The sequence below is a fragment of the Plecotus auritus genome (genome assembly GCF_963455305.1).
Source record: "Plecotus auritus genome assembly, chromosome: 6".
In the NCBI taxonomy this organism is placed as follows: Eukaryota; Metazoa; Chordata; class Mammalia; order Chiroptera; family Vespertilionidae; genus Plecotus; species Plecotus auritus.
In genome coordinates, this window is record NC_137773.1 from 16,570,926 (window position 1) to 16,596,024 (window position 25,099).

Below are 25,099 nucleotides of genomic sequence, written 5' to 3' on the forward strand. Positions count from 1 at the left end.
AAGCAGTGAGGATCGATTAATCAGATGTGGTAAAACAGTCAGAGGGGAGCAGTCGATGGTGACCTCAGTAGATCGTGAAGACAGTGGATTAATGCCAGTGAGCTATTACGTGGAATGAATTCACAGGGCAATTACCATTGCTTGGGGCTTAGAAGAGATAATTTGCAATGTGGGCCAAGTTTCTTTTCTAAGTATGAACGTCAAATAAACTTGGAAGAATAAAGCTACCTCAGGATAGAAATCTAGATGTATGTGCTTTGGTTAAAAAAAGAAGAAGGGGGGGAAAAAGGCACAAGGTTACAACAATGACATTGCTGGAAATGTTTTAACCAGTATCTTCACTTGGTAGCGGACTTTCCTGCCTCCTCTCCCTTCCCCCAAAATCAACAGAGACAAAGCAGCCAGTACATTAGTATAATCATATTTATTACAGCTTCCAGACTCCCATATGACACATATCTAAAGCAGAACATTGCAAACTGACGTTACTAGCAGCAATCCTCCCTAAACAGGAAGTGGTTAGCTGAACTTATTAGGAGTAATTTCAAGACAAGATTATAAGTCATGGTTTTTCTTTTAGCAGCTGGTATATGAATAGAAAAACTATAAATTCATAGAGTCATCCAGGTTTAGCCTTGTCTAAAAAAACATTAAATATTTGCAGATGGATATCCCCAGGGTAGCCCAGAAGGCTATGTCTTTAGATGTCAGTAAATCACTTTTTAAGACATCACTTACTATCTGCTTTACTGCCAGGACAATAGAAAAAGGACTGGACAGCTGCCCTAGAGCCTAGCTCACACAGAATTCAGTCATATAATCATTGTTTAAATAATATCTGTTAAACATTTTTAGATATTTTCCCCCACAGCTCAAAAAACATAACATCAGACATTTGCTCAAAGGACTAAAAATCAAAAGCAATTGCAATGTACTGGGAATAGCTTTTGTAGCTTTCCTGAGGGAGTGTTCCCATCTTTTCAGTGTTTTTAAAGGAGCACTAACTCTGGCTGCTTATCAGACTACTCTTTATTCTAAAGAAATAAAAGACCAACTGAAGGTCTCAGGTGTACTTTCGCCCCCCTCGATCTCCGAATCATCCAAAGCCATTTCTTGACAGAGAGCTTTCATTTTTATTAGAGGAGTGCAAGAGAACTTACAAACATTTGAAAAATACTGAAAACACTAAGAGTAAAGAAGGCCCAACCCTTCCTCGGAACTCAGGAAACTGTGACAGGAACTCCAAAGGCTTATCTTAAACCCATCACTCAATTTGTCAGAAAGCAATGACAGACCACCCACCTTAGCAACACAAGCCCACATAAGATTTTTTTGCTTTATAATCACTAAGAAAAGCCTTTTGGGAGTTATTGCCCTGAAAAACACAAGTTAGTGAAAAGGGGTTGAATGCATTCTGTATCTAGCACAGGAAAAGAGAAATTAAAACAGTTGGGAAACAATTATATTTATACCATGATACACTTACATAAACCTTGACCTGAACCACAGAAATCATTTCATTCATTAAAAAATACACAAAGGACTGGAAAACTTTAGGACAGCTAGCTATCTTTGAATAATTTAAATTTTTTTCTAAAGGCAAAATTTAGACAAAATTTAAAGAAGTAATTTACAGAACCTATTATATCATTATTTTACCCATGTCAGCTACTACAGGAATAGTGCAAATAATAAATATAAATATCTACTCTTCATCAAGTTAGGTTTCTATTTTTTCTCAAGGGATAAAAGCAGTACACCTACTTTCCATAAGGCTTCTGAGGATTAAGAGCAGCTCATGGCTCATGACCTAACAATTTCTAAAGGTGCTTTTAAGACTATTTCACCATGAAAACAGATGAACCCCTCTCGATTCACTAACAACTCATAGCAAGGACTCCTATCTAGACTTTAGTGTTAAAGGTTTCTAAGCTTTCTGGCTTGACATGCAACATGCACAGAGAGCAGGAAGGGTACTGCTTAGGCACTGCTAACTCTGGCTAACCATCTCACCAACGGCCCACCTCTTTCATAAGAGGTCTCTGAAAGGAAGAATAAATGCTTCCCAGATACTAAAATGAACAACCTAAAGTGCAAGTTTGCCTTGTGGTAGAGCAGAATCATCTCTCTGTACAAAGAATGGCACACGAAACTATTCTGGGTGTAATAGCATATCTTCAATTTCTCAATCCCTTGTTCTTATCTAACAAAGCTGGAAACTCCTGAGAGGACCTCAGCAAGTACACAGACAGGTATGCCCTGTGAAATGTCTGGAAAACACATTCCCATGTTTAGAGATTACTTTGAAGAACCAAATTGGATGTTCAAAAATAAGTACTATTCCTACCAAGTTTCCCAAATCCAAATCTCTGGGGAATACTAGAAACCAGTTTTGCTGACCTGCAGTGGCTTAGAGCCCCCTTCAGGTGGAAGGGCCCCCAGGTCTCTACCATTGTAGCGGTTACTGCCTCCTTTTCTCTCTTGAGGAAGACATCAGTGGTTTCCATAGCAACTTACTATAATATCCTAGATGATCACATTTTTTGAGCAACATAAACACTGTTAGGACCTATTTTTTCTTCCTTATGAAAAATTTCTCCAACAATAAAGAAAAAGGCTATGATTTTTAAAAACTGACTTCTCTAAAAAAGTATGCTTTGTGCAAAATAACACAATACTAGACAGTCCATTCATTCCAGGATCACTGTCCAAAGCAAACAAATAAATGGGCACCTAAGATATATCACAGTTTTAAATTTTTCAGAGCCAGAATTGTTAAGTTGGGCAGAAAAGCAGTAAATCAACCCTCACACGAATATATAAAAATTATATACAAACATTATGAAAACCAGCATTATGTAAAATAAATTAGGTTAGATTTAATCAGGCACTAGACTGAAACAGAAATTGATTATATTCCTTTTGATTCCAAATTTCTATTTTACTGGAAAAATCTAATATCCATTACAGCTTCTAGCTAAGGAACAAGAGGGCAGACAGATAAGACAGCCAAACAAGGAAGACTGGTAAAGAGGTAGAGGCAGGGTGCCTGATGATTAAACAAGACAACTATTAATTGCAGAACTGAAATTTTAGACACATTATTTAGAAGAGATTAGATTGGCAGAGTCCAAAGATGATGGTTCAAGTTTGTGATCTGGAACCTCTCTAAATATTTAGTACACCTGCTCTGGCTCTAAAAAACATATTTAAAATGCATTTTAAAATAAAAACAAATAAACAAAACAATTTCTACAAATTCCCTTTTAGGGATGTGTTATTTTTAGATGCTCATTCTCCCTTTGGTATTATCATACAAACCAATGAGAAGTTCAGGGGAATTCTTTCTGAAAATGATCAGAAAGGGTAGGGGCTAGTATGTAGAGGAGCAGCAAAGAAATGTTATTCTCCTCCTACTCAAGATGTTCTTCTGAAACTTCCACTGTCCTTTAGGAGAGAGGAATGGAACATGGCTAATAGTTCCTGATGATACTGCTGCCTTCCGATCACAGCAAGATCATACTTATGACACCTACAGAGATTATCTGCCTTGCTCATAAGCATTCTAACCAAACCATAGAGTTAGTAAAAATGACTCATGGTTCCTAAACATGTTTAGAGGCTTTAAAATGTCTTCCTAAAATTCTTTGCCTCAGTGCTCCTGTGAGGTAGGTGTCTGATGGGCAAAAACTGAGGCTCTCCTTTCATTATATGATGAGCCAGTGACCCATCTAGCAGAAGGACCAGGTATCTAAGTTACACAACAAATACAGCAGGGGAAATATTTCTTTTCAAGCATTTTAACTAGTTAGCTATTTCTTATTCGTACTCTGAACATGAATTATCTAAAATAAAACAAAATATAAACTAACAAAACAAAACAATTCAATATTACCTAACAGTCTGTAGCCTATTCTGCACTGTTGACTGAGAAAGCATATAGCATGATTCAAGTAGTATTGGAGAGTGCTATGGTATTTCTGCTACTGAAGCTGGCTGTGAGTAAAGTGTCCCTAAGTCAACACCTACTCTAGTTTGTAAGAACCTCTTTGGTCTGACACAAGGGAATAAAACTACTGCTGCTATCTCATGAAAACCATTCTGAAAGATATTCTACACAGGACCAGCCCTGCCTGGAAAAGGGATTCTCAGCTGTATGATGCATGTATATTACTGAGTTCATGCAAGCACTCTTTGAAGATAGACATGAAGGTCACAGTCTCTTGCCATAAAGCTTATAGGACAGGTCACAGAGAATCAATACACAGGGTACATGCACTAGCACTATGCCACACAAGTTAGAAAGACAAGAATCCACCACATGAGCATCTTATAGTTCCATCTGGTATGCCATTCACAGAAGTTATCTCTGGTAAGGGAAGACTGCTGAGGTCCCACATTCCTTTCCACAATAAGGAGAGGGATAAAATCAGGGCATTCATTGCTGGCTTCTTTAAGCATACCAATTATTCAAATTTTGCATGAATTACATAAATTGGTAGCTTTCTTAGATCTTACAGATATCCAAAGATAATAGATTACGTTTCTTGATTAAGAGAAAACGGTGTAGAGCAAAATTCAACAGTTACAAGATGTTGGTGTAGGGTTCCAGGGCAATTTATACTGCTTCTCTTAGAATCAAATTCGTGAGTATTCAGAGTACTAGCTTTAAAATGAGATCATTGTTTTTGAGGTGAGTTTCTCTCCTCCACACTTAAGAGTCCATAGAGTGAATTTAATTCATACCATAACCCCTGATTCAAATGGAAGATCATATATTTGGTCAGAGTGTCTGAAGTAGAGCATGATACCAAATCAGATGTGTGTACTCATATGCATCCTGGTATTACTGTTTTGATATTAATGCAAACAACCCACCCTCCCAAGACCTGTCTCCCTTGAGGGAGCTCATCTCCCAGAGAGCCCGAGCCTGGTTCTCTCCTCAACACATGCAGTACTAGAGGGGATCATTCCAACTCAGGGTTTCACGGGGATACTAGGATACAGCATAGCAGCAATTCATGCATTTTGTTTCTAAATACTAAAGCTCAAGTGAAGCGGAGTTGCTCACTGTGCAAGATGAACTAGCAGGACATTCTCGCCTCGAATGAAAATCTGATTTATGTGTCTAGTGAATACCTGTTGGTAATCTACTTTGGGCTTTCTCTTTTTCTTACGGGACTGGCCCCTAGAAAGGGTAGTAGCTCTGGAAAAGGTACCTCCCGCACTAGACCCTTCTGTCCGAATAGTCCTCCCTGACAGCTCTGACCTGGACTCCTCCCTTGTAGATGCCTGCAGGGAAGAAGGGACAGAGCGGGAATGTTTGCGTGAGCCCCGGTCAGTGTCTTCTCTTCCCCACACTGAGGCTACCTTCCAAGTGGATGTCTGGGAGTATCTGGACAGAGTGGAGTCTTCAACTGCAGACTTAGAATCTGCCTCCTTCTTGGAGGAATCTTGAAGTTTTAGTCGATCAAATAGCTATAAGGAAAGCAATGACAAATATTAGCCTTAAACATCCCTCTTTCAATATATAGGGGAAAAAAGACCAGATTCCTTAATTATGCTCTGTGGACAACTTGCTTTGCAATTTTTAAAAAGTTAGTAATAAATTTTCTAGTTCTACCTATAACTCAGATAAATCAGTAAGTGTGTCAAGAGAAAAGGTACCTGCTTATTTCTACTGGGTAAAACAGAAAGACTTTTAAGCCCTATAAAAGGTAACTTGCTGCTCAAATAATATGCAGGTCTGAATCAGAAACTCACTTGAGATTAAAAGAATGCATGAGAAGAGAGACTAAGGAAGACCTTGGTCTGGCATACCTGGTTGACAGCACCAGGGCTTTCCCACTATGAAACACTGCTCACTGGGCTCAGTGATCTTAATTCCTAAGCCTGAAAGCATGCTAGGTACTCAGGAAGTCAGGAGAAATTGCCTACCCTCGTGAGAGTCAATGAAGAATCCCGCTCATATGCTTTGCCTAGAACAGGCTTTCGGTAGGTCTCATCCACATCAGTAAGTGCCTAGAGAAATAGCCCAAAGGGGGGAAAATGAGGTGGAGTTAAAAATATTATTTATAGCTTTCAGAAAAAAAAATTTAAAGGCAGAACAACATCTAATTGTAGCAGGATTAAACCTAAGTGAAGCAGCTCTTGGGCAGGGAAAAAAAGGTAATACCTGGCACCCTCTGAGTAGGATTTCCAAGTGGCCTATGACCATATAAGACAAGTTTCTTCTGTGGTAAGGGGCCTTTATGGCTGCACAGAAGTTCTTAAATTTCAGTTTATAAATATCCAGGAAGCTTATTAAAGTGTGAATCCAAGGCTACTACTCTCCCAGAGATACAGATTCAATAGGTCTGGGATGAAGCCCAGGGATTTTCTGTTTTAACCAGAAACCCCAGGTGATTCTGATGCAGGTAGCTTTAGGCCATATTTTGAGAAACACTCTACTGTATCTTTTCCCTTTCCAGTTTCTATGTTTTGTGACAGCAATTAACAGAGACTGACCAGAGTTACAGACTGAATTGCTGATGAATTCTCACCATTGAGAGATCAACCGCACAGGACAGCTATTAGGATCAAATGAGATCGTGTATGAGAAGTGACTTTGAAAAGTGTTAATCACCATACAAGTATAAGCTGACAGTATTATCATTACCAGCACTATCACTACATATGTTCTCTTAAATCCTTTTCCTTCAAAGGTAAAATGATAATAATAAAAAAAATTTTCTTACATTTTAGAGGTGAGAAAACTGAGCCTCAGAGAAATTACCTTGCCTAGAGTCACACAGTTACCAAGTAGTAAAGCTAGGATTAAAACCAGGGTTTCCGATTCCATAATGGTTAAAAGCCTGGTTTCAGAAGTCAGAAAGATATATAATAAAGTTCTGGTACTTCCACTTACTAAGAGTGTGATCTGTACCAATCTTCCAAAATCTGTAGCCTCAATTCCTTCATTTGTGAAATGGAACAGTAATAGACCTACAATTCATTCATTGAGATAATATATATAAAGTTCTTAGTATAGTATCTGGCACATAACAAGTGCTTAGTACATATTAGCAACTATTATTATTATCCAAGGGAATGCATGGATGGAGATAAAGCACAAAGAAAAGTTGGAGATGAACAACCATATGGAAAAGAAACACTAGAAAGCCTGGTGGCTCCTATTTTAACCGCCCCACATTATAGTTGTGCTATAATACATCCCTACTTTCCTTCAAATATCCAGTAAACAGTAAGCCTCTAGGAGGCTAGGAGTGTGTGGTACACTCCTTCATAAGGAAACAGCATGTAAACTAACTTGCTTATTAGTATGTCTGCTCCCCTTCTATCCATATATATCTTTCAAAAAACAGTAGCGTGAAAATTTCTTTCTGAAACTTCTGTACTTAGCACTGTGCCCAAAGTGGAACATAAATATTTTTAATAGGAAATCAATATAAAATTACTAAGCAGATGAAATAATGATTGCTTAAGGCTGGGTTTCTCAATCTTGGCATTAAAAAGATTCTGCACTGGATAATTTTTTGTTGTTGGGGGGTGTCTATGTATTGGAGGACAAGCAGCAGAATCCGTGGCCTCTACCCACTAGATGCCCGTAACACCCTATCCCACAGTTGTGATAATCAAAAAAATGTCCCCTGAGGGAGAAAAAGGCAAAATCACCTCTGCTGAAAGCCACAGCCTTAAGGAAATAGAAGCAATAAGAGAAACTTTTTTTTGTTATTTCTCAAGAAAGTGTAGATTCTAGTTCTTCTGGGAAGTTATTCTGTAGGTTTCTCTGAATAAGGTTCCTCAGGATCTTTAGATTTATAAAAGATTTAATCCCCAAGAGGTTCTCCAGCACCCTAAGGAGGGTTTAATTACCATATTCCAGAACTTGTCAAATGCAACAAGGAAGCCTGTACAGACGCCCCGAAGTCCCTTGAAAGTGCGGATGTGAACATTCACCTTCACCCCCTCCCGGATACAACGATGGAGTTCACCCAGAGGGCTGCCTTCGTGCACTGCAACGAGAGAATAGTTACATCGCATGAACATATGCTCTCATTCCCAGAAGTAACAACCAAGACCACCCATCCATCTCCAGCAATACGAGGCAGCATGGTGCAGTGGCAACCTCACTGTGGGAACAGGAAGGCCCAAAGGGCAATATGGCTGTCAATGGACAACACACACTGAAATGAGATAAGATTCATAATGTGGATAAACCATCTGAATGGCTATCATCTAAAAGTTTCACCTCTCTATATCCCATAGCCCAGTGGTCAGCAAACTGCGGCTCGCGAGCCACATGCGGCTCTTTGGCCCCTTGAGTGTGGCTCTTCCACAAAATACGACGGCCTGGGCGAGTCTATTTTGAAGAAGTGGCGTTAGAAGAAGTTTAAGTTTAAAAAATTTGGCTCTCAAAAGAAATTTCAATCGTTGTACTGTTGGTATTTGGCTCTGTTGACTAATCAGTTTGCCGACCACTGCCTAGGCCAGTGGTCAGCAAATCCATTAGTCAACAGAATGGCAAACCGCGGCTCGCGAGCCGCAGTTTGCCGACCACTGCCATAGCCTATGCCATTGATTCAGATGCATCATCATTTAAAACCTTTTGGGCAAAAAAGAATTACCACATTAAATGTACATAGTAGCTAGTCTTCTCAGTTGTCTTAAGACAACTTTTTTTCAGGATAATTCTCATGAACGACATATCTAGCTTAAGCCTCCCAAAGAACCAAAAATCTTGTTCATATGTTTAAAGAAAATAAACTGTGTAACACATCTGCCCTTAAACACATGTAACCCTCCAAGAGAGAACGGCCTTTAGGCTCTCCAGTCTCAGCTACTACATGCATGAGCTCTCTAGAGCCACTAGTGTTTCAATGTGCATCACCGTCACACTGGCACTCAGAGACCTGCTTGTATTCCAAGCCTTGCTGGGGTAGAGGCACCTGCTGAGCATCTGGTTCCTATGAGACTGATGATGAACATCATTAAAAAGAGCAGCATGATAATTCATAAGAAGAATGCTGGGATTATAATTTCAGCCTTTACTGTGATGGATTCTGTTTTTCAGAGCTCGGGAGCAGGTATGAATTTTATTTCTATTACTTCATGTTAACTTACCCTTCACAATATTCTGGCTATAATATATATACATATCGTTCCAAAAGAAAAATCATATACATACACATACTCTCTCACATTCATGTATATAGTCTCTGTTTTTCCCTCCCTCCCAAATTTGCAAGGCAAAATTCTTTGGAGATTGCCATTGATAGTAAACAAATAAAAAAATCACTCTCTGTTTTATTTCTAGTGATATAAAATAGAACAGTCCTGCACTTCAGTTTGGATAACTAAGTTAGCTACTCTTTTTTTTAAATATATATATATATATATATATATATATATATATATAATTGATTTTAGAGAGGAAGGGAGATGGAGAGAGAGAGATTGAATCATCAATGATGAGAGAGAATTATCCATCAGCTGTCTCCTGTATGCCCCCTACTGGAGATCAAGCCCACAACTGGGCAAGTGCCCTGACTGGAAATCAAACTGTAATCTCCTGGTTCATAGGTCAATTCTTAACCACTGAACCATACGGCCGGGCTAGGTGGTTACTCTTGACTTCCTTATTCTTCACTCATGGATGCACTTATAAATGATGGCAGTGATAAATAAAAGAAAATACTCTTGGAAAAAAGTGACTTAACAGATAAGAAGTAGGAGCTTATAAAGATTCAGCAAGAAGGCACAGGTGGAGCAGAGTGACAGAAACAGCAGCCTTGGAAAGAAACATGAGAACCTTGGTCTGACCTTCATCATCTACCCTTCCTCTAGCAATATCCTAAAATTATTTGCACTTTTGATATTTAAGGGTGTATGTGTATATGTACATGTATCTGGATATGTGTTACAGACTGTGTTAAAGCCAGCATTGTAAACAACATTTAGGTAATTATCACTAGTTGTGTGATCTTGGTGAGTAACTTTCTACAAGTCTGAGTTTCCTCATTTATAAAATGAAGTTAGAAGATTAGTTAGCTTCTAGATTCCAGAATAAATCTCTATAATTCAATGTCTTAGAAAGTGATTACAATGCCTGCATTTACTCCCTTTGCCTATATACACACACGCTGCCCCCCCCCCACCGCCACACACCCCCATACACATATGTGTTTCCACAAAGAGAAGACAGACCATTCTTTTCCTAACTTGGAAAAAAAAAGGGTACCACTTCTCTCACACCCCCAAATCAAAAAGAAAAGACAAGCTTGTATCTTAACAACAGTCTCTTATTCTAATGGCAAATGGTGAACTCAGGTCTTCAACTCTCATATCTGTGTCTTTCTCTTGACTTTTTTTCTTTCAAAATTTAATAAGGTGTAATTCCAGGAACCATGTCTCTCCTTCTGTGATCAAAGGTGCAACACTAGCACCACCTATCGGAGCAAACTGTCAAGGCAAAAATGAGCTCTGCATTCTGAATCAGAATGCACATTCTGAATCTCTTTCCAGCAGTCTCTGTAACAAATTCCAAATAGATATGAGCTAAGCTTATAAAACTTAATATGACCAAGGGAGAGAAAAAAAGCCTCATTTTTGCAGGACTTTTTTCTTCCAAATCCTCCTCCCTTTCCATTGCCACTATGCTTGGGCCACACCCTTCCAAGTCCAGGTCATTTTTAACTCCACTCTTTACTTCTCCCTGCTCATGCAATCATAAAACTCAGACAATAGATTCTCAGTAACTAAGACCTTTCTCCCACAACCAATCACATCATCATCATCACTGTCACCATCATTATCACAAATTACTGAACCCTCAGTGAGGCCCTGCCCTGTGCTAAGTTTAACTTTATGTACATTATTTTACTTAGTCCTCACAACTAACACAGAGGCACTCTTATTTCCCCTCATTCTATAAATGTTGAAACCAAGGCTCAGAAGAGTTTAAATAATTTGCTCAAAGTTACTTCCCTAGTAAACAGCTGAGCCAACAGTCAATGTCAGGTTACATGCATCCTGACCTAGTGCTTTTAATTATGACAGTCTAACAGTGATTTTTAACATTCACCGAGAATTTCCCTATATGCTAAGGAAGATTACTGTTGTAAATGCTTTAAATGTGTTAACTAATTTAAACCTAACAACAATAGGTGGATTCTATCATTGTACTCATTTCACAGATGAGGAAATTGAGGCCCTCAAGAGTTTAAGTAACTTGCCTAAACCAGAACAGCTACAAAATGGAGGAGCCAGTATTCAGACATAGACAGTCAAACTGTGTTCCACTCTACCCCCAAATAACTTTTCTACTAGAAACTTAGCTCCTAGAAACATCTGCCCTAAAAGTGCTTTTGCTTAAGAAAATACACCATGGTTCCCACTCTCTATCATCACAAAGTCAAACAAAAAATCTTTGGTTTGGCTCTTCAACACATTCTAGCAACAAATCCCTCGCTGGATCCAAATTCCATTCTCTTTGCTTTGGACACAAATCCTCTGCCTCATATATGCACCACCCTTCACACACCAAAAACAAGCAAGCATTACAATGTGCTTTCCTCTTCCCTCTCCTGAGACTAGCATAATGGGTAAGCACATACCTGAAGTTGGACAAACCCAGGATTCTCAGCTGCAAACTAACCAGTTATGTGACCCTAGGCCAGTGGTCAGCAAACCACGGCTCGCGAGCCAAATGCGGCTCTTTGGCCCCTTGAGTGTGGCTCTTCCACAAAATACCACGTGCGGGCGCGCACGTACAGTGCGATTGAAACTTCGTGGCCCATGCTCAGAAGTCAGTTTTCAGCTCTCAAAAGAAATTTCAATCATTGTACTATTGATATTTGGCTCTGTTGACTAATGAGTTTGCCGACCACTGCCCTAGGCAATAACAGGTAATAACTGAGACTCAGTTTCTTCATCTATAAAGTTGTTTCTAAAGATAAAATGAAATATAATGCACTAAAGGGCTTAGCAAAGTGTATAGCACATATGTGCTCAATAACAGTAAGTATACTTAGCAACATTAAAATTATCACCTGACTTACAAAGGGGCATGAGGAAACTTTTGGGGTGATGGAATTATTCTGTATCATGATTGTGGTGGTGATTTCAAAACTCACTTTAAAAGGCTGTATTCTGCTATATGTAAATTACACCTCAATAGCCTGATTTTCAAATAATTACTGTTATCTGCAATCATGCCCCTCTTTAACTTCAAGACCTAAAGCTTACCTCTTATAGGAACCCTTTCTTGAATAAATCTAATCCTCACCCATGCTGGGAGGGTGGGAGGGTTGTTGGTTTGTTTCTGTTGTTGTTGTTTTTTCTTTCTGAAGGTCAGCAACTCTTTGTGATGTCCAGCCCCCTCTACCGTGTACACTCCGCTGTTTCCAGTGGCATAATTAAAATTTTAAGTGCCTAGGGCACATTCTCTGAGACCTTGACTCCAGGCATATATTTTATAGTGGGGAGTCGACAAAGGTGGTCTTAACACTGTCAGAATAATACAGCAAAGTGCTCTGTAGGTGAAGGTAAAGCCACCCACTACACAGAAGTATTTCTTTTCCTTGACAATCTTGGGAGCAAAGCAATAACTGGCAAAATGGAAACGAATGTTACGTTCTAAGTCCGAGTTGGCAAAAAATAGATGCAAAATTGGGTCCCCCAAACGGCTCTTATTTTAAGAACATGAAACTCCATCTTTGTGTTGCTGCTGGACAAGCAAGCTGGGGTGAACCCTAATTTTTGGCAGGGATGTTCTGGCATGGTGGATCATCTGACAAAGGCACCCCTAACAGCACACAGATTTTCAAGATGTTTCTCTCTTAACAAACACATTTCTAGGAATAAAACAAAATATACTTGTGCTTAGCACAACCCTCCATTCCAAAGGCAGTGAGTGACTTAATAATGTCACAATTTAGCTATCAGGGTACAGATGCTCTGAATGGCTAAGTAGGTCATTGCATTCACGGGGCAAATGTCAGAACTGCTTGCCAGATGACAAAAGATATATAACCCTGGGCTATTTTTATTCTGTTTATACGAGACCTAACTCACACATTAGCAACCTCTGCTGTTTACAGCTTTACTTGAGAGATCTATTAGGAGGATCCGGGAAATTCCCCTGAGCCATTTACACCTTCAGAACGTAAAATAACCTGTGCTTATGGTAATAAGAGCCTGACAGACACAGTCCTGCACCCAGCCTAGCAGAGTGGCTGTAATACAGTGTGTGTCTTAGTGGCATTTTGTGCCTGCTGCATTCTAGCACGAGTGATTTGGCAACGTGAGCATGTGTGTATCAAGACCCTGCAACCCTTCTCCGGCTTAGAGCACCCCAGAATGAGCCGTTACTTAATGCGGTATCTGAACAGATCTCCCCACATCCCACTGACCGACCACTCATTCCCCTAGCACTGGCTGTGCACCGCCTCCTCCGTCCGTGGTCCCCAAGACCTCTAATCGCGGCTGCAAAGCCTCCCTAAGCTGTCCGGGCCCCACCACCTCTCCAGACCCCGCCCCTCCTGCGGATCCTCTCCGCAGGCGCCTCATCACCTCGAGCTACTTCCAGGGACCCCGCCACCTCTGCAGACAGACACCCATTACCTTCGCCGACCCTCACGGCTCCTCATGGCCTCTACAGCCTTTTCCACTGCCCCACGGCTCATGCAGACCCTTCATTACTCAAGACCACCGCCCTATTTCCCACATTACTCAAGCACAACCTACCCCCGCCTCCCGGTCGCTATCTCCGCAAACCTTCCCCGAGACCCTCCCCCTAACAGGCCAAGCCCCTATCATCCGTCAAAGGCCCCCTCGGCCGTCCCCTCCGGACCGCCTGCCGGCCCCTCGTCCCCGCCCGCCGGACTCACAGGGCATTCGCGTGAGCACGTTGCGCGGCGCTCTCCTGCCCCGGCCCGGGGCGCGGCGGCTCTCCCCGTCGGCCTCGTCCCCTTCCTTCTTGACCACCATGAGGCGGCGGAGGCGCTCGATGCGCTCGGGGTCCGGGGCGGGGGCGTCCCGGCGGCGGCGGGTCCTGCTCGAGGGTCCGGCGGCAGCGGGGGCCCCTGGGGCCGGGTCCGCGCTCCGCGCCCGCCCTCGCCCGCCCCGGCAGCCGGTCCTGAGGAAGGTCTCGTAGGCGGCCACGTTGTTGAAGCAGGGCGCGTTGGGGTAGGGGATGGGGGGCAGGCACGGCGCGTACAGGGCCAGCAGCGGGTCGAAGCGGTCAGAGTTGACATCCAGGCGCGGGCTGGGCGGGCGCGCGGGGCTGCCGGCACCGGGCGACCTCGCCCCCCACTCCCGCTCCCGCTCCTCCATGTTTGAAAGGCCCGCAAGCTGAGGCCGATGGGAAGAAGGAGCGGGGCCGCCAGAGGGCGGCACTGCGCAGCCGCGGGGCGGGGTCGCACTGCGCCGGCGCAGCCGCCGGAGGGCGCACCTGTCCGTGGTCTGCTTCGCCGGGGGCGTGGCGCGCGGCTGAGGCTCGCCAGGGTCGGCCCCGCCCCCTCAGGGCCTCAGCAGGCGGGTGACAGGTTAACCTGCTTTAATGCAATTTCCCCATCTATATCATTATCTAGGATGTTTGTTAATACTCCAGATTCCCCGGGGTGGAGCCCGGAACCAGTGTGTTAACAGACTCCCCAGGCTTTTCTCTGCTCTCATGAGCTGGCGGGTAGAGGGCAAAGAATGTCCCGATTTGCTTTCACGCTGAGTACCACTGAGGGTTGGCCTACCTGGACTCAAATACTTAGCTTTTCTGGATCTTTATATTCTCATCTGAAACATAACAGAAATATTACCTACGTTCTAGAATTGTCCTAAGAATGAAGATATAGTGCATATAGAGTGCATAATAAATGCTCTATGAATGTTAGCTAATACTGGTTAAGTGCACAGTGAAATAATTTAGAGTGGATAGATCCCAGTCTTCCATTTCCTACATCCTATTCAAAAAGTAATTTGCACCAACACCAGGAACCTTAGTATTAAAGAAAATTCATTATATCACTGATTTTCTGAACATTGCTAAGCAACTGGAGGAAATGATCCAGCTCTTATAAACCAGGATGATGGAGGATTTACAAGATTGGTTGTACTTTATAACCTCTGCTCTACAAAACATTTTTTTTTATATTAAAATGATAGTCTGCACAAAAGGCCCAGGTATTAATTATTCCCTCATCCAGTAGAGGTAAGATACTCCAGTCACCTACACGCCACAAAAATCTAACTGCCGCTAGTCCCCAAAGCTATCAATATTAACTCTATACCAGCTGCTTTTTTTTTTCTTTAGATTTGGAAAGGAAGCCCAAGAGAACACTATTCTCTTAGCAAGATGAAAATGAATATAAAACTGCAATGTACATTGGAAAGCATACAATACCCGTCAAGCATGGAGCTTCTATGTAATAGCACTATAGACTTAGTTATAGCATGAGTATTAAACCTAGTATATTCATTTGCTCAAAACCTTGTGCCAAAACAAAAATCTCAAATCTGCAAACTGCTGGCAATTCAAGGAACAAATGCTTGTCTCCTTTACCTTGTAACAAAATCAAGTGATAGCCTTTGTAGTATTACATAGCACATTTCTTCAGATGGTTTTGTCTTTAAAACTTGTTATTTTAATGCCTATATATTTATTTTGATATTAAATGCAATAAATTCACCACTTACATTTCCCAGCTAAGAGCTACATTATTTTATTGCCTCATTTGGCCTGTCACAGTATACCTGTGGCCCAAAATGCAGCATATCAATGACCACAGACACCAGAAGCTTTTGGGATTATAAACCAGATTACTGAACCCCAAATTTTTGGGGGGAGGGAGGAAGGGGATATGGAATTAGCATTTTAAACAAGCATTTCAAGTAAATTTTTGCATCCATAAGTCTGTAAACCACTGCTGTGATGAAAGGTATGTGTATTCTGGCTTAGATACACAAACACATACAAAACTTAGATTCATACACTGCATTTGTATGAGAAAAATAAATGAAAATTTAGGCCAAGGGAGTTGAAACCTTTATTTTTCCTCTCAAAGAGATTTTATCAATTACTAAACATCTCCTATTCCTCTGGAGAACAAGAAGGGAAAACATGGCGTCGACAGATGGGGTATCAATTGGTGAGGGACGAAACCAGCCGTCACTCAAAAATACATTTTCTTCTTGGGTATAAATTCTGCAATGCGGGACTAGGCACTGAGACATGAGCTGCCTCTTAATTCTTAATAGAGCCAAATGACTTTCCTCTAAAATATGAAATGAGGACAAGAGGCAATGTGAGTTCTACCACCTGTCCCCACTACCTCCCCCTCAGAGGCCAAGAGCTTGGCAACATGAAATTACTACTGCAGCTCTCTGCACCTCACCCAACCCATCTCTACTGGCCATCAGCAGGTGGAGCTATTAGGACTCCTTTGACACCTGCCACCTGTAACCACAGAGTGTTGACCCCTCTGCTCTCCAACTCAAATGTCATTGTTCTGATTATACAGAGGCTACCTGAGAATCTTTTTCAGATAGTCCAACAGGTGACAAGGTGACTTTTTTTTTAATATATTTTTTATTGATTTTTTACAGAGAGGAAGGGAGAGGGATAGAGAGTCAGAAACACTGATGGGAGAGAAACATCGATTCGCTGCCTCCTGCACACTCCCTACTGAAGATGTGCCTGCAACCAAGGTACATGCCCTTGACCAGAATCAAACCTGGGACCTTTCAGTCCACGGCTGACGCTCTATCCACCGAGCCAAACCAGCCAGGGCACAAGGTGACTTTTAAGTATCTAAAGAACATGGAGTGAATGTTTCTCCTTCTTTGTTCACTCATTCTCACACATTTTCTTTCTCTCAAATATGCACTAACTAGAGTCCTAGTGCATGAAATTAGAAGGCAGCCCGGCCCCTGGTCAAACTCCGGGTAGAGGGGACAATTTGCATATTAGGCTTTTATTATATAGGATTCTTAGAAAGTGGTAATTGGTCTTGCAAATGCCTCTGGCAAGACAATGATCATGCTAATTAACTCTACAAAATCAATCCATAAATGCTTCAGAACATCCAGTCTACTCATTTGTTCAGCCAAGGATGCCAACTTGGAGACTGACACAGAGCCCTGAGCTTTCCCTGGAATTCTTGAATTCAGAATCATACTGCAGGCATCAAGCTATATTTATCTCCAGGTCTGCCAAAGATGAATGCAAGTAGATGGGTGGGAAAGGTGAGATTTAAGGTCACTGGATTCTCTAGTAAGGAATAGGTGCGCAAAAATAACCTTTGGGCTCATCTTCCATCTTAGGTGAAAAGAGTTTGGCAGGGTTTGTAAAACTTAATGCCACAATCTAAAAATGATCCATTCTGTAAGGCATAAAATAATACTCACTTTATAAAAATAGTATCACAATTCTTTTAAAAATGCACTTCTACCAAAGGAACCATGTTCCAACATTGCAAAAAAGGTGTTCCACTTAAAGCAGAACAAGATACCTCACCCCATCCATGCCTTTCTTCCCTGATCCCCTCCCAACCAGTCATGTCACCCCTGGGACACTGTTCTGGGTGGTAGGAATGCTTGGGCCACCAGAGGCCAGAAGACTTGGGGGGCCTTCCATAGTTAAGCAAAGAAGGACAGAAAAGCAAAGCGTCAGCTGTCTTCCTCTAGGATCTCTGAGTGTTCCTTCCAGAAAGCATCCCCGATGATATCACAGTGCAAGGGCACTGGCTTAGTCCTGGTTCGGGTCACTGCCATCTTTTTCCCTTCCATTTCTGCTGGCAGTTTAACTTCTTTTGTCATGACTTCATCCACCTACAGGTTAGGTTAAAATATTGACATCGTTAACTTGAGAGTGGATTTGGGAGAGAAGGGGGAGATGTGAGGGAGGTTTATTTTTTTTACTTTATATAGTAAAAAATATGAGGCATTTATCAGACCATACACACATATCTCAACATACATGAATTTCTTTACAATTAAAAATACTTTTAAAAAGAATCATTTTGCTATATTCTAAAAGAACATCTTAGGAATAAAGGAGATTTCTTGTTCCTTGTTAGCAAAAACTATAGAATTAGTGGTATTTTTGTTCTCCCACCTGCGATAGGAAATATCTAAGTGTGCCAAAGATTAAATGTGCTTTAAAAATACTAGTAAAAGAGCTGAAGTTGCTAATGGAATGACTAGCTCTCAAGGTTCCCCTTAATACTTAGAAACATTTCAGAAAAACTACTTTGGATGGAGGGAAATAAACTTAGAGAAGTCATTATGCCCAGGAGCTGGTATGAGAGGAAATATTGGCATAATTAAGGATTTAGGTAAGTGTACACTCATTACAGAATATGAAGGTGTATGAATGTCTGGGGAATCTCATGAATATTCTGCAAGTGTCAGAACCCTCATATCAACATCTCTTAGAGCCTCATATGGCAGTTGTCACAGGATGGATGGATCCTTTAATGGTCTTATCCAGTGTGGGAGAACGTACTCTTTTAAATGTTCTATGAATGCAAAAATCCTCATACCTGTACTATACCCCTTAAACGGGGTTTTACTTTATTTGAGGAGAGCTTATGACACAGAAAAATAAGTGTAACATTTCTAAAATTCTGTGTTTCTACTTACAGGGGAGATTCAAAATCACTGACAAACTGATACAGAGAGCATGGACTGACAACAACAACAAGCATTGAAATAGGAACCTCTAGCATCTCGTTTTGGAAAGGATCGAATTTGTGTTAGCAACTGCAGTCACACCAGCATACTGGTAGCAGGCAAGATACATTTGGGATGGGCACAGACTCTCTTCTTTCCTGACCTCCATTTTTTCTCGGGAAACAACAGCATTACCTTTTGCCATATCAACACGGTCCCTTTCCTATACATCAGCGGCTCATTATTATAGTTGATGTTGAATTCAGAAAACAAAATCTCATTCTTGTCTGCTGCAAGAGTCCCCTGAGAAAATAAAAACAGATATACAAAGCTTTGTATGTCTTATCTCTCCTCCCCTAACCTTACCAGTCTACCCTCTACCTAAACTTCCACAAACAAATCAAGTGGAAGTGTTTTAGCAAACATATTTTGATACTAAAAAATTTGCATAATGTTAAATCTTTACGTGTGTAAATTCATAAAATTCTCTTCTGCTAACCACTATGCTATCTCCCTGAAACTAGTACCAAATAATATTGAATGTAAGAAATTCTCTTCTGTAGCAAATAACGGCTTCACAAGTCATGAATGTGATGGGGTGACAGGAATTAATAGTGAGACCACCCATTCTGTACTAGATACTTTACTAGTATGTATACATTCTTATTTGACCTGAAAACCATCTCCATTTTAGAGATGAGAACTCTGAAGCTTAGAAAGTTTATATAAATTGCCCAAGACTATCGTTTGCTCTTATCCATCTAGAACCAAAACCTAAAGTTAGCTCTTCCAAAGTAGATAGACCTATTCATATTCCTATTACTGCTATATATAAATCTTCATCATCGTTAGTAATGACAACCATTTACTGAATAATTATAAAGTACTAGGCATTGTATTGAGTTGTTATAATACATCATCTCATTTCAGAGTTAATCATCCTACAAGCAGCACTGTCATCTAATAATAAAAGCTAGTGTTTATTAAGTACTTACAGTGTGCTTTGTGTTATCCTATGTTTTACATGCGCCATGCCACTTAATTCTCAACATAAAACTATGAGGTAGGAACTATCACTTTGCCTATTTTACCTATAAAAAACTAGGCAGAGAGGATAAAATTAAACAGAAGACTGATCTAAGTATGATTATTTGACTCCTGAAGCCTAGACTCTTTACCTGAGAAACTACAGGTGCCCAGCAGGGAATGGCAAATAGGCAACAGGCCAGATGGGACTGACAGAAAAAGGGCACATGCCCTGTCGAGACAGGGCAGCCAATACTCAGTTCCAGTCAAGCATTACCCTGTGGGAATGCAGACCCAATGTCACTGATCCCATTTTCCAGCTGAGGACACTGAGGCTCAGGGAGAAGTAGCAGCGTCACAGACCCAGCCAGCAAGTAGCAGAGTTGCTACTAATGTGATTTTTATATGCTCTCAAAACAAAGCTGTAGAGAGCTGGAAAAGAATGCAAAATATCATGGGAGAGCCTACAGAAAACTGTCCCATTAAGCATTAGTTCAGTAAGATCTCTGTACCTGTAATCTCCCTTGAGCTTGTGCTGGTGTTAGTCCAGACTGCTGTACGAGTGCCCAGAAAACTGTGTTATAAAGATTATTGATATGACCTGTGAGGAGAACAAAGTAGCACTGTTTATACATACATAATCTTTATTCAGCTTTAAAGAATACTAGAACCCCACCTCTCTCCTCTTTAAAGTAAAGAAATCTCAGAGATATTTAGTGATCTGCCCAAAACCATACGTAGGAAACATGGGGGGAAGTAGGCAACCAGAAACAAACTTATTTCCTAAGTTTTTTATTATGTCATTTCAGTTAACTTGTGCACCAAGCTAGGAATACTTTCAAAGTTATGTGATTCACATTATTCATACCTCTTTTCCAGTTCTGACAAAATCAAGATACACCAAATGAAAAAAAGTCTCACAAACATTTCATCATATTCATGTAAGGCAGGAGTCACAACTCAAACCCACTGAGTAGGTCACCCCTTCCCTACCTCGGGGAACAGGGAATAGTAGACTGGCACACTGGCATGTGTGTGTGTGTGTGTGTGTGTGTGTGTGTGTGTGTGTGTAAAGGAAGCACTGCACAGGTTCTGTCCACTACTCTGTGGGAATACAGACTTAGGACTGCTAGATCTTCTGATTTAAAAAAAGCAAAAAAGCTGGAAATTGGGGGTATTGACATGAAATCTCCCAATTTTTCAATTACTTTCAACTAATTTAAAATTTTTTGAGTCCTGGCTGGTGTGGCTCAGTTGATTGAGCGTTGTCCTGTGCACCAAAAGGTCACCAGTTCGATTCCCTGTCAGAGCACATGCTCAGGTTGTGGGTTCAGCCCCTGGTCAGGGTGCATATGGGAGGCAACCGATAGATGTTTCTCTCCCTCTCCCTCTCACTCTCTGGACCTTCCTCTCTCTCTAAAAAATCAATTAAAAACATGCTAAAAAATGTTTTTTGAAATATTTCATTCCAAACAAAATACATGTGAGCCAAACCTGTACCAGATCACCCACCACCTCTAAAGTATGGAGTTGGTGGTTTAATTACATCTGCTTAATTTCTTTCACTTACAATCTGCTTGCCGCCAACTGAGGTAGTCCTTTAAGGTCTGGTTGTTAGGATACACCACAACTCTTCCATCAAAGCCTGGGGGATACAGAAGGGGCTGGTCTTCAAAGTAATCCCGCCAATAAAACACGTAGCTGGAGGCGAACTGGGAGGCCACATGAGTCATGAACTTACTTGCAAGTGTAAGGCACAGTGGGTGGAGCAAGAAAAGAGAAAATACATGACGTTAACTCAACACTCTGATAGGGCCTGTGGGTGTAACAGAGAGATTACACAAACTGGCCAGCAAACCTAGAGATAAAATATGTTGGGACAAGAAAAACTATTTTAATATTTCAGTTACATATATGAAATGTAGCCTGCCTCTCCTTCTAGTCCTTTAAGTAATTAACTAATACCAATTTTTTTTCCTGTAGGATGTAATGTGAATTTATGGTTCAAGAGGTATTTTTTTAAGTCTTGAAAGGAGGGGAACCATTGTTTTAAAAACATACCAATTTATTATATGATTTGTTTCCTTTAAGAGTATCAAAATACTCAAATATGAGGTTTGTCTATTTTGTACTGAAATTCTCCTTCATTAAAGGTTTAAGCAATACTGCAATGCCTATATAAGTGTCTGTCACTGACTAAAGCCAAGCTATGAATCACAAATATTATATTCCATGGTCTATTTTTCTAGTCTTAAATGTTCAACGCCAAATCAGTCTAGAGCAAGCGTCCTCAAACTATGGCCCGCAGGCCACATGCAGCCCGCCGAGGACATTTATCTGGCCCGCCGGGTCCCGCTGCCTGTCCTGCTTAGCAGCCGACTCGTCCCGGGCCAGCAGTGCGCATAGGAATTTGTTCATAGTTTTTTTTTAAACTATAGTCCGGCCCTCCAATCGTCTGAGGGACAGTGAACTGGCCCCCTGTTTAAAAAGTTTGAGGACCCCTGGTCTAGAGCAGTGGTTCTCAACCTTTCTAATGCCGCGACCCTTTAATACAGTTCCTCATGTTGTGGTGACCCCCAACCATAAAATTATTTTCGTTGCTACTTCATAACTGTAATTTTGCTGTTGTTATGAATCTCAGAGGTTGAGAACCGCTAGCAGGGTCGCCTAAGACAATCGGAAAACACAGATATTTACATTACGATTCATAACAGTAGCAAAATTACAGTTATGAAGTAGCAACGAAAATAATTTTATGGTTGGGGGTCACCACAACATGAGGAACTGTACTAAAAGGTCGCGGCATAAGAAAGGTTGAAAACCACTGTTCTAGAGGATAAAGTGATGGGGAATGGAGTGGAAAGAATCAGATGAAGAGGGATATGGAATGCTGAGATATCAGATAGAGGTACAACAGTCCACACAGAAATATACAAACATTCTGCAATTGCAAATACTGCAGACATATTGTGGTCTGCGAGTCTGTGTTTAAGAAAAGCAGAAACCAGATGCTGATAAATATTCTGATGAAGCTGGGCTATGTAATTACCTGGCTCTTCTTTTAAACCAATTGCTTTTCCGCTTGAACACAAAGCTGTACTCATCACTCTGTCCATATGCAATCACAATATCCTCCAGTTCTTCCATTACAGTCTGGGCACATTTGGTCATTAGGTGGAGAGCACGGATGTCATTAGGTTTTGCAAAGCTGTGCTTCTCAGAAAACCTTCATAAAAGAAAGAAAAGAGGGGGAGGAACATGAATGTAAGAGAGCTTGTCATGAACACTAAGGATCAAAGAGGCTGTTCAAAGAGGAAGGTACTGAAATAGTACTGTGAGTCCAAACACTCCACTAGCCACAACCTAATCAATTCCCTTAAGATTTCAGGTTTTTCTTGTCCTGACCAACAGAGAAAAGTGGACATAATTGCTAAGCCTCAATTCCCTCTTCTATAAAACTAGAGGCCTAGTGCACAAAATTCATGCATGGGTAGGGTCCCTAGGCCTGGCCGGTGATCAGGGCCAATCTGTGGGCAACTGGCGGGGTGATCGGGGCCCCTGCTGGCACCCGGCTTGCCTGCTCGCTGGTCCCACCCCCCACCGCTGGTGGCCTCCCTCTGTGGGGCAACCAGCAGGGTAATTGGGGGGGGCCCACTGGCACCCGAGTTGGCTGGCCTGGGGCCTGCAGGCTGGGGGCAGCTCCTGTGTTGAGCGTCTGCCCCTGGGGTGGTCAGTGCGCATCATAGCACCTGGTCGTTCCAACAGTTGTTCCGCTGTTCAGTTCATTTGCATATTAGTTTTTATTATATAGGATGGGGATAGTCTTTACTTTATAGAATTGTCCTGACGATTAGGGGAAGATAACAAATGTAATTATGCCTGGCTCCATAGAAGTGTTCAATAAATGTTAATTATAACAATCATTATTATAATAGCTCTTTAAAATATTGATTTGTTATATTTCTGCCTTTTTTCTGACTTTATTTCCTCCTGAGCCCAGACCATGTGGCCTGTTACTGACAGTGAAAGAACACACTGTAAGAGTTGCCCAAAGCAAGGCCTAAATGGGCCTCTGAACAGTCAGCACTCTTAACAAAATGGCTGGACAATTGGCTGAAGAGCTAAAGTACTGTGCCCGAGAGTGACTTTTTCCCCACAAGGTCCTTACGAACAGGTCTATGCTCGCATAAAACCCAGCCCGGCTTCTAATCAGGGAGCACCCAGTCCCACTGAACTACCCAGACAGCTTGCTTCCAAGCTCATCTTAGCCAGCACACAGAATGATGCTCAATGCCGCGAGCTCATTGGCTGCCGCGTTACCTCGGTAACAATGAGCCGGCGCCCCCGATAGCTGGAGTAGGATTTACCCGGAAGCGCCGACGGGCCGCGCGGCCCGGAGCTGAGCTCACTCACCGATGGAAATTCCTGCCATCCAGCCGCACCACCACCCAGCAGTGGGGCAGGCAGGTGTCGTCAGTCTCGAAGTCCCGCACATACTCGAACTTGCTCTTTGCCATGGTCGCCCCCAATTTCAGGCACCGTTTCAGAGTGACGGAAGTGGAAGCCAAGCAATCGCAAACCTTCACGTTACATGTGGTCCACATTCCCGCCTCCACCCCGCCACTCGGAGGGTAAAAAAAAAAAAGAGAACCCCGCCCCGGAAGTCCTATGTCTTTTTTGTGGCCGCTCTAGCCCCAGTGGAGGTCGTCATCTTTCTCGCCTCTCCTTGTAGTTCTCAAACCACTTCCGGGCCTGGAAGGAGGGTTTCAGCCTTCCCTTTGCATGACCCAGCGTTGCTGGCTTTCTCCCATCCTACAGCAAATCACTCTGACGAAGTTTATAAAAATTTTCATCTAAGTTTAAAGTTTTGTGATTTTTTCTTTCTAATTAGCATTTATTTATTTGTTGTAGAAAATGTAAAATGTACAGAAAAATATAATTAAGCAAATTGATACTATCTTCCCTCTCCATGGCAAAGTGTGGAGTTTCCTTCCAGTCTCTTTTCTCTTTGTACACAGGGAACACACAAAATTGTAATTAAAAATAATGACAATTAAATCCTATTATTTGTATTTTGTTTTATGATTTATATAGCTCTTTTGAATTCATTACTTACATTATTGTTTTTATACTCAAGAAAATTATTCAAACAATATAAAATGATATACTAGTATGGTGAAAAGTCTCTTGCTAATTCCTAACTCCCTGCTTTTAGGCAATTACTTTTACCAGTTTCTTGTATCCCCATCCAGGGAAAGATATAGATAGATAGATGATCTAGATGAGTACATATTACATATAAATAAAATCTATAATAATAAAAGCATAATATGCTAATTAGACCAGACAGCCAAACAACCTTCCAGATGTCCTTCTGGACGAAGCCAGGGCTGCGAGGAGCTGCAAG

At 41.5% G+C, this 25,099-nt stretch overlaps 2 protein-coding genes across 3 annotated transcripts; both read right to left on the reverse strand.

The window, feature by feature from the left end:
• Positions 1–405: 405 nt before the first annotated feature.
• LSM11 (LSM11, U7 small nuclear RNA associated) lies at positions 406–14,343 on the reverse strand. Its single transcript, XM_080673834.1, has 4 exons — positions 13,890–14,343; positions 7,876–8,015; positions 5,938–6,021; positions 406–5,478 (listed from the first exon to the last, which is right to left on the reverse strand). Exons 1-4 carry the CDS (start codon positions 14,332–14,334, stop codon positions 5,068–5,070), a joined length of 1,080 nt encoding a protein of 359 aa, XP_080529960.1. The 5' UTR covers positions 14,335–14,343; the 3' UTR covers positions 406–5,067.
• Positions 14,344–16,595: 2,252 nt separating this feature from the next.
• Positions 16,596–24,300, reverse strand: THG1L (tRNA-histidine guanylyltransferase 1 like). 2 transcript variants are annotated; one of them, XM_080673486.1, is made up of 6 exons: positions 24,106–24,300; positions 22,742–22,918; positions 21,263–21,432; positions 20,205–20,293; positions 18,862–18,969; positions 16,596–17,823 (listed from the first exon to the last, which is right to left on the reverse strand). In XM_080673486.1, the coding sequence occupies exons 1-6, from the start codon at positions 24,294–24,296 to the stop codon at positions 17,662–17,664; spliced, it is 897 nt and encodes a 298-aa protein (XP_080529612.1). In that variant the 5' UTR covers positions 24,297–24,300; the 3' UTR covers positions 16,596–17,661. The 2 variants fall into 2 exon arrangements, with proteins under 2 accessions (XP_080529612.1, XP_080529613.1); XM_080673487.1 differs by having other exon boundaries at positions 21,263–21,337; positions 24,106–24,228.
• Between the last annotated feature and the right edge of the window lie 799 nt (positions 24,301–25,099).

What these genes read in the sequence shown, in the direction of transcription:
- LSM11 (XM_080673834.1), bottom strand. Translation starts at nt 14,334, where the DNA reads ATGGAGGAGCGGGAGCGGGAGTGGGGGGCGAGGTCGCCCGGTGCCGGC. An exon ending in CGTGCTCACGCGAATGCCCT is followed by an intron (nt 8,016 to 13,889) that starts GTGAGTCCGGCG and finishes CTCTCGTTGCAG; the next exon opens with TGCACGAAGGCAGCCCTCTG. An exon ending in CTTCATTGACTCTCACGAGG is followed by an intron (nt 5,479 to 5,937) that starts GTAGGCAATTTC and finishes CTTTCCTTATAG; the next exon opens with CTATTTGATCGACTAAAACT.
- THG1L (XM_080673486.1), bottom strand. Translation starts at nt 24,296, where the DNA reads ATGTGGACCACATGTAACGTGAAGGTTTGCGATTGCTTGGCTTCCACT. An exon ending in GATGGCAGGAATTTCCATCG is followed by an intron (nt 22,919 to 24,105) that starts GTGAGTGAGCTC and finishes TCTTTTATGAAG; the next exon opens with GTTTTCTGAGAAGCACAGCT. An exon ending in CAGTTGGCGGCAAGCAGATT is followed by an intron (nt 20,294 to 21,262) that starts GTAAGTGAAAGA and finishes TTCTCCTCACAG; the next exon opens with GTCATATCAATAATCTTTAT.